The sequence below is a fragment of the Cavia porcellus genome, unplaced genomic scaffold (assembly GCF_034190915.1).
Source record: "Cavia porcellus strain 051 isolate PalLab524CR breed Dunkin Hartley unplaced genomic scaffold, mCavPor4.1 scaffold_1, whole genome shotgun sequence".
Taxonomy (NCBI): Eukaryota; Metazoa; Chordata; class Mammalia; order Rodentia; family Caviidae; genus Cavia; species Cavia porcellus.
The window spans coordinates 20684159-20693568 of NW_026947484.1; the positions used below are offsets into that span (position 1 = coordinate 20684159).

The 9410-nt window shown below is 42.6% G+C and overlaps 1 protein-coding gene across 1 annotated transcript; it reads right to left on the minus strand.

Annotated features, from left to right (window-relative positions):
* Nucleotides 1-5204: 5204 nt before the first annotated feature.
* On the minus strand, nt 5205-8327 carry LOC100724690 (granzyme B-like). Its single transcript, XM_003460665.5, has 5 exons — nt 8240-8327; nt 7086-7224; nt 6488-6623; nt 6073-6333; nt 5205-5466 (listed from the first exon to the last, which is right to left on the minus strand). The coding sequence occupies exons 1-5, from the start codon at nt 8292-8294 to the stop codon at nt 5323-5325; spliced, it is 735 nt and encodes a 244-aa protein (XP_003460713.1). The 5' UTR covers nt 8295-8327; the 3' UTR covers nt 5205-5322.
* Between the last annotated feature and the right edge of the window lie 1083 nt (nt 8328-9410).

The window sequence follows — 9410 nt, forward strand, 5'->3', positions numbered from 1 at the left end:
ACTGAAATCAATGTCTTTGGTGACCCTTTTAATCCAAGTCAGTCTTGTTTGGATCAGGTAAACTTTGTTTAATCAATTCAGTCAAGACTCTTCTTTTGTTTGTGTGGTCACTTCCCTTTCCCATCACTCCTTCCTGAGTGCTTGCCTTTTTCGGTACTTCAACCTCCTTAAAGTTTGAACCTTTTGCTCACTGACACTGAAGAAAGTTAAGGGCAAATTTCTTTTAAAGCTTTCTTTCTTTTTGTTTCTTTATTTCATAAATTATATTCTCAAAAGTATATATGACTTATTTGTTATTTTATTGGCATCATGATCCTCATTCATTTGATTTATGGATTGTGCATCCATCTAAGCTGGGTACCATTGTTTCTAGTCAGGATTAAACACTGTGCTGGAAATAGCACCCTGAGGTCACCTTTTTGGGTTGCAAGCAAGTATGTGTGGTAGTTAGAGCATAACACCTAGGCAAGCTCACTCTGCATCTCTGAAGATAGCAAGCAGGCACAGGTACCACCATACAGTGCTTCATACTTGGTTGAATCAGGGGATATTTGCTGCACTGTACCCAACACGGGGTACTCATTTTATGTCTGCAGGCTGCATGCTCTGGAGCCAAACTTTTTATAAATCTCAAATGTTCTGAGAAAGTCAGGGTAGTGCTGGTCTTCTACTTCTTACATTGGACACATGCTTGAAACATGATGACTGATTGTACAGTTTCAGAAGACACTGGGAAGCTGCCTTCATTCCTGTTTTCTCACTGAATGTTACAAGACTGTTTGAACTTCTATTAATTTCTGGATGGGTGGTGCTTTCTAACAATCTTCCTGTATGAATATGAGGTTCGATTCTCCAAAATCCTGATGATGTACGCCTAACACATTCTATGTTCTCAAGAGTTGTTTTAGGGTATATATCTGATGTCTAATCAACGTTTCATCAGTGCTTGATGGGCCAGTGTATTGTGGTGGCATAGAGGGCCATAAAATTTTAGGAGGAGGGAGTAGTCCCCAAGGCAGGGTCCACAAGGGAAGTCAGCAAGGCAGAGGTAGAAAAGATCATTAGAGTGAAGTTTCAAAGTCCTAAGGTGGAGCCAGTGTAATGGAAAAGTGGATGCAGTCATCATACCACCTCTGAGTCTAGCTAAAACCTGAGATTCTCTTAAGGGCAGGGACTGGGGTGGGTGGGTACTGGAAAGTGCAACTGGGTCGGTGACACAGGCCCCCAACAGGCTGTTGGTCTAAGCTGCCCTGTTTGGTTTTGAGTAACATGATTTAAATACTTACTTTTGTTGCTTCACATTCACTGCTTTATGTGTTCTTGATTTTTGTTTTTAATGTTTTTCTGAGGACACCTCATTTCTGGATAATGCAGGAAATTCTGTGGAGAGTCTAACTTGTACTAAATCATTTGAGAACACCCTCCTTTTGAAACCCTGGGATGTGTCAGCCAGCTTTGGATTTGTGAGTCTGGGTATGAAATTGGATCTGTGGTTAGAAAACTCCTGGGTGAGACAAAGGAGAAAGTTCCAGACCAAAGCTAGTGCACAGTATAAACTCATGAAGCCTGGGAGCCACAGACATAAGCCATGTAAAATGGTCTGGATTTTTTCTAAAGGAGAAAAGTTTGGGAATCAAAATTCACTGGATCATAATAAATCATTGTTTACTCTGTTGCAATGAGTAAGGTATTTGCTTAGATGTTCATTATTTAGCATTTCATGATCCACGAAAAGTCTTCCAAATGCTCACGTCTGAACGCAAGAGCTTTTGGGTGGGTATTCTTGATCCAAGGCCATTCCATCAGCAGTAGTTCTCACTTCTTGGCTTGTGAATACACACCTCCCATCTGTATCAATCATCACGAGGTGAGGCTCTGTGTGTCTTAGCGTCCCAATTTCCCTTTTGTACAGGGGATGCCAGTCAACTGGAGCTTCATCCTGGCTTGAAACTCTCTGAGGACATGTGTGGAATGAATGTTAGCACTCAGGTTTTGCAGTTCAGGAGCCTAGATCATTCCACTCCTGATTCTCATTGGGAATTGTTCAGTGTTGTCTGTGAATCTATTAACTGTTCCTCTATTTTAGGGTTCAGGCTGCTCTCTTGCTGATCTCTACTGGAGAAATTTCCTATGCCTTCATGTAATTTGTTGAGTCACAAAAGTAAAGAGATGCTTGTGTTTCTGGAAATCTCAGTAGTGTGTATACATACTTAGTAGTGTGTATACATCACACTGATCTCACTTAGTAGTGTATATTTCAGAATTGCTAAGTGCAAACTTCAGATGCTCTGAGTATAAAGTATCAGAATTATTAAATTGTTGGTTATGTTGATGAGCCTTACTTAATCATTCCAAATTGTATATATATATATACCATAACATCTCTTAGAACACCATAAATAGCTTCAAGAAAAGAATTTTTGAAATAATTTTTAAGTATCATTTGATTGAGTAAATCCTGGCATGGAAAAATATAGTACTTGGTGAAAGCAATGGGAATATATATGGATTCGTTTCTTACTGTGCTTGAGAGGATATACCAGCTACTTTAGATATGTTATATAAAACTCCAGTGTGGGAGATACCTATTACTAACTACATGTGTAGATAAAAGAAGATGAGAAACCTTAGATAGTATGTCAAGGAAAATGGAGGTAACAGTTCACATCTATGTCAAAATGCAAACTTCCATTCCTTTTCCTTGCAGATAATAAAAGTCACAAATTGGTAGATCTCAACTCAGTTGTCCTAGCAAGGTAACCTGGTGAAGTCAGGATACCCCTATGATGGCCTTACATTAACTTTCATTCACTGTCACTAAGGGTAAATTCAGGGAATCCTATCTTCCCTTAGATATCAGGATCAATAATCCACCTATCATCATGGCAGATGTAAACAGATGACAGTGGCCTTGTTATTCAGGAAGTAAGACCAATAGACCAGCAAAGTTCAAGATTGTGGAGATGGAGCCAAAACATGGACTTAGAGAAGACCAGGGGTGCTGGTAGGCAGATGGTTGGGCAACCTGCCTCAGTCCAAGCTGTCTCCTAACTTTTGCATTACATTTGGTCATCACTCTCTTTTCTTGGGACTCTGTTTCTTTCTCTTCTTTTAGAGTAGTGTTGGGACCAATCTACAGTAATCCATTTCAAAGGAGTTTAAACTACAAACCCATTTCCCCAAAGTAAATAGAACCCAGAATGTATATGACTGGGAAACATTTTAAATATTATTTTTTTATTTTTTGCTTTGTGGATTTGGATTTTTTTCCCTGACGAAGGAGCCAGAACTTCAGTAGGTATTAGGTGCAGGAATTTTGGTTTTCAGGCTCAAGTCAGAAGCTGATTTTCCCTTGTAAAGCTACACAAGACAATTATGAGACTGTGATGTAGCATACTTGTAAACAAGATGGGAGAAGGCAGGCCTTTGGGAATTACATGATCTCAGAGTGAGATTTAACTCTGTGCCACAAAAGAATGTAGTATTTTGTGTATTTGGGACATAGAGGCATTAAGATTGAGCCGAATTCTGCCAGGCATTGTGGCATATTAGTGACCTGACTGTGCAATTCCAGGAGGAGAGAATGTTCAGCAAGGTAAACCCAGCACCCAAAAGACAAAATGTCATGCACTTTGTGTTCTCTAAGCTATGAACTTCTCAACAAAATGAAGCTTGGATAATATTAGATATAATGGATATATCAATAACCATGGTGACCTAAATATTATAGGTATTTCCCCATTTTCTTCTGTGGTGGCCTCCCAGACTCAAGTTTGATTCTTCAGAGGAGGGCCCTATAGTACTGACAGGGATTATGGTTCCCAGCAGTTGGACTGGATATGTGTGTTTCCTGTAATTGGATTTTGTATGATAACATGTATATCTGTTTCTTTTCAAACAAACGAAAATAAGCCTGCCTCATTATCTTATCACCTAGGGGTCCTCTTTTGAATCATTTAGCAACTTCCTATCTGAAAAGTGCGTGACTAAGGTCATTTTTAAATCTTATACAATTTTGATGTATCATGTGATAATGTTGATAGAAACTGTAAGAAGAAATATAAATAAGATATTTTATTTCATAGATTTTCCACACAGGCCTCATGGGGCAATCTGGAGGATGGAGAGGGAGTTGATTTGGAAAGCCTGTGACCATACCAGCTTCACTGGGATCTATGATTATGTTCATCATAGAACCTAAGACCTGGAATTATTTTTCATTTTGTACTTAGGACTGAACTCAGTACCTTGTAATTGCTTGGCAGGTGCCTTGGCAGATGAGCTAATCCCCAGCATCTGGCCTAGCACTTTGTTCACACTGATACAGAAACCATTCCAGTCTTGTCACAGTTGGGAGGAGATTATATTTGTAAAGCCAGGAAAGGCTCTTGGAATTCTAATAAAGAAATTTCAATCTACCAAGTTCTGTGAAACTCATGCCATGAATAAAGAGTTAAACCAGTGAATGTAGTTGTGGGGCACGAAAGGGATCCTACGTCCAGTCAGAATAATAGCTAAGCAGAATAAAGGCCACCACCCAGTTCTGAACCAAGGTTTCATTAACTTGTGAATAGAGACAGGTTTTGGTCCTGGATTGGGAAGTTTGAAGAGGTTACATTATCAAATCAGTGTGGCCTCCTAAGGAGAGTAGTTGGTAGACAGTGACAACTCTTGGAGGGATAAAAATCGGCATCCAGGTGGCTGTAAGCTAAGGTAAGCCTTGATCTTAGAGCAGAATGGAGAAGAAAATTTCAGGTGAAGGGGAAGAGTCAGTCAGGTTACCCCGCACTCCATGTGCATCCCTAAAGTTGTGGGAGAGAAATGTCCTGCTCAGGAATACCCTTCCTCTACCGAACCTGATGGGGCCCAGTCATGACCTCAGTGGTGAGTGAGTGAACTCCAGGACCCATGAAATCATCCACTTCCCCTCTACATGTGACACAAAGGAAGTCACATGTTCCACTGGAGCCTTAGGAAGAAAGATGTTCCCTTTTTTTTCAGTGGGTGCTTAAGTGTAGCCCTTGCAAAAAGAGAGGTTGTGGCGAAGCTAAAGTGTATAAGGAGGTGCTTGGTCACAGTTTTGAGAGGGGATTTGGTTGAGTGGAGAAGAAGTGGAGGAGGCAGAAATCATCAGAACTGTGTCACTGTCCTGCTTACCACAGAGTTGGTCCCCATGAACCAAAGTAAGAGAGCAAACAAAAAACTAGCCTTCCACGGAGATGAAATATTTATTTAGTTGCTGGTATCTGTTCTAGAGTGATTCTAGATGCAGATACAGGTAAGATGATTGCTGATAGAGGGGATTTACTTTGCTGTGAGCTGTCAGCTATGTTTCATGGTTTTCTTTATCCAGCGTAGAAAACATGAGACTTTGGTAAAGACAAATGGTGTTGTTCCATTTTTTGGTCCATAGGAGACAATGCCCTGTGCCACATTATTACACACCAGGGGGCCTCCGGAGTCACCCTGTAAATGGAGTGACTCTGTGAACAAGGGCACCACTTTACTTCTCACTTTCATTATCCCAAGCCCTCTCATGCAGTACTGATTGTAAGGTCTGCTTGCGAGAGATTAGCGGGAACTACAGGCTCTTAGCTGCTGAGCTCTGACTATGGACATTTTCACTCTTGGATCCAGCCTTTGTCTTCATCCCCAGATCTGGACCTCACCCCTGTAGAGTTGTGAGGACCATTGATAACAGGCCAGGGAGGCTGATGACCAAGTCTGACAATGAGCACAGATGATGAGCTCATTGACAATGAGGGCTTCCCTCTCAGAGGAGTTTATAATTGCTGCACACCAGGGAAAATTTTTTCTCATGCCTGTGCCATGAGCTCATGTCATGTGTTGCAAACTTTAGCTTCCAGTGGGGTTTCCTTCACCAGAGGCCCCTTAGTAAAACTGTAGACGCTTTAGAACCTCCCAGCTCAGACTGCTCCCTTCTTCTCTTTTCTGGGAGAAACATAACAGCCTATGGGGTGAAGGAATGCATGATGCTTGGGTCTCCTGGTACTAGATCTGTCCCAAACACTCTTTCCCACAAAGCCAATTGTTACAGATGCCTTGTCTTACCTTAAGCAAAGTATTTTTAATCTTTGGGTCTCCCACACAAATCTCAGTAGCACGATCATAATACTTTGGTAAGAGTTCCTCACACTTCTCGTCCTTCAGCACTATCATCTCCACTTCCTGCAGTGTTGCTGGGTATGTTCCCTCTGGAGTAAAAGTTCCCCATCCAGTCACCTGGCACTGGGTACCTGGATTCACCTGGGCCCTGCCCTTGGGCAGCTTGAGGAGCTGCACAGCTTTAGTCAGCTTGGCCTTTTTCTCCAGCTGGTGGAAAATAAGTAAGGAAGTCCACTTCAGTGTATGCTCCTGGGTATGCACAGTGTGATGGACATGATGGCGAAGAGGGAAGGGGCAGGGTGCCAGTGGGAGTGGCAACCATTCTTGAGGAGAGCAAGAGTGACAAGGACATGTGCCTTACCTTCAGCAGCATGATGTCGTTGATGTGTTTATTCTGATTATAGTCTGGGTGGGGAAACGCGTTTTGTACACGGAAGACCTGCTGGGTATCCTCTTGTTCCTCTATGTTGTGGGCCACCAAGGTGACCTCTATTTGCCTGTACACAGAGACAAGTGGATAGGTGGATGGGGAGGGACAAAAGACACAACCCAGGATCTGTAAAAGCAGGCCACAGCTGAAACAGGGTACAGCTGTAGATGACAGAGGGCAACCTGCCTGAATGACTGTCCCTCCGTCTTAGTACTGAGGGAGGGCACCTTGGGCACCAGAGGTTCTCAGTGGTCAGTGCCTCCAGGAATGGACATGAAACTGCTTTTCTTTGCATGGCTATGCCAAAGTATGGTCCTGGGTCTACATGTAATCAGGTTTGACTGCCCTGGTTTTCCTTATATCAGGAATTCTTTGGTGCCACCTTGCTTCTCTCCCCTTGGGATATGATGAACTTTTCTAATTCTTACCAGACCTCCTCATGGTTATGTCCATGAGCTCAGCGAGCTCCCTAGAAAAAGGGCTCTGAGAAGTGTTTCCTGTAGACTGTGGACTGTTTTTCCTTTCTCACATCTCTAAACAGTGAGCAGCTGTCAGCACAAAGTCCTCTTGAATCAGGAAGCCACCACAAATTTCAGTAGAATTAATCTGAATGTAAGCCATGTAGGGGCGGGAGTGGGGTTTGGCTTCATGTCCACTGATGATCTCTCCTGAAAACAAGGAGAACACTGGGTGAAGCCACTGAGTCCTTTAACAAGTATCTACTTACAGTCTGTGAACAGTTGGAGAATTGGGAGCCTGCAATTTCTTGAAGTGGACAGGAACCTACAGGAAAATGACTCAACTTGTTCTCCAAAGTGCAGGAAATTGAGTCTTGTTCTACTTATTCTTTTCCTCTGTTTGATTGGAGATGACTATATGTATCAGGGGAAAATAAAACCTCTGAGGATTTTCATCATTGCTCTGCTAACTTTTTACATCCCTTGAGTAAATAAAACCTTGCTGAGTCCTGTGATGTCTAGGATGGTGATGCTTCTTCCTGGCAGCCCTCTAGGTGTACTGTAGATGTGGTCTTATCCTGTTTCCTAAGGCCTGACATGTAGAGGGTGTCTCAGATCTGTTCCCTGGCAGCATGAAGGAAGAGCTGCAGTTAGTGTCTGGTGAGTAGAGTAGTGCAGATGGGATTCTGGAAAGTAAAGAAGAGTGACTCTGCCTCTGTGGCTCCTACTGGAATACAAAGGAGCCACTCAATTCTGGAGGAGGAAAGAAGAGCTGGAGAAAGTTAATAGGAGTGAGGAGAGGCAAAAAACCTGTTCTGAGGACAGAGATTTCTTCCATTCTGGGGAGCTCTGGGTATCTCTGTTCGGCAGTTGATGAATGCAAAGCCTTTCCCCTCCCCTGACCGGGAAGACTGGCCCATGCTGCCCTGTTTAGGAGTGCTTGATATTTTCTCCTTTTTACTTCTCACCTGCATGAACTTTGAAGAAAGACTCTCTAGATATGCATGCTGAGGCTTACTGAGGGTACAGTATCCTCAGGCTCTTCTTGAAAACAAACTCCAGTAGCTTATGCAGTATCCTACCTTGTTCGCTCTGGTGTGATTGGAGTTCAGGTTCAGAGCAATGCTGGCAGACAGAAGACCCTGGGGGTTTTTCATAGGGATCAGAGATTCAAGTGCTCTGTGCAATAAGATTGGGCATCTGGAGGGTCGCGATGGTCACTCACCTGCCTCTGCTCTGGGGAGCAGAAAAAAGGCCAACAGGAGCATTAGCAGCTGCATCTTCTCAAGAAGCAAGAAGCTACACCAAGTCAGAGCTTCTGAAGATTTTTCCATGTTGTCTTTTATCCCCAGCAGAGGAAAGGGGAGGAGTTTGCACAGTGACCACATGTTTGACACTGGTTTTGTGGTGCTTTACCCTGAGAGGCTTTCTAACACAACACACTACTGCCACTGTCTCCTCTCATCATGACACCTTTCAAGTGTATGAGAACCGTACAATGAGCACAGCTGATTAATCAGATCAAATCATGTGTTCCTGTCCTCACCAGAAACCCAGGAATGCAAAGTGCATCTGCAGGATGTGGTATTGGCCAGGACATTCTCATAAACCTGGGTTCCCAGTGACAGAATTATCAATGCCAGGTTTCAACAGGGTAGTTTTAGAAGCATTTGAGTATTAGGACCATGTCTTGTGCTAGGAGCAAACATGCTGGAGAGTGAGCTGACTGTCTGGCGAAAGAGACAGAAACCCAGTAACCCAATTTCAGGAAGGCCACAGTGGAGCAATGTACTTAGGAATAACAAAGTGTGGCCAGCATCTGCTCAATCAATCTGGTGACTCTGACATGATCATAGCCTCCTTCAATGGGAATCCTAAACATCTCTTATTTAATCATAAACATTGAGTGTGACGGAGTAGGCCTCTCTTCTCAATATTTTTGAACAAAATGTCTGCACTTGCCATTTTTGGTCTAAATTAGCAAATTGCTGTGGGTCCTTGCAATTCAATCTATGTTTTGACATAGGTTATTCCTATTGCTTTGGTTGTGCTGTTGTGGATCCCAGTAGAACCACCTGAAATAAAATATGGAGTTGTTTTGGTGTGTATATATTAGGATACTGGTCCCTTGTTTTTAGGGCTCTTTTTCTTTTCTCTTCTTCCCATTCTATAGAAATTGAGAATTGCCTTGCTCCATGAAATCCTTCTGCCATAGTGTTCCTATTTTGAAGCCTGCCTGCCTGAATCCACTGCAACCCTGTTGCTCAAGGCCCAACTGTATGTCTGAATAATTTGATTTGGTGATTAAAGTTTCCTATTAATGTTTTACATGTGTTTCTATTAGGACTATTGCACTTGAGAAGAAAACATTCTGTTGTATCTTCCTTCTCAATAGA

Excerpts from the sequence above, each read along its gene's own strand:
- LOC100724690 (XM_003460665.5), bottom strand. The coding sequence starts at position 8,294 with ATGCAGCTGCTAATGCTCCTGTTGGCCTTTTTTCTGCTCCCCAGAGCA. Across the intron at positions 6,334-6,487 it reads ACGACATCATGCTGCTGAAG|CTGGAGAAAAAGGCCAAGCT; the intron begins GTAAGGCACATG and ends ATTTTCCACCAG. Across the intron at positions 5,467-6,072 it reads TTAAAAATACTTTGCTTAAG|GGTGACTCCGGAGGCCCCCT; the intron begins GTAAGACAAGGC and ends CTCCATTTACAG.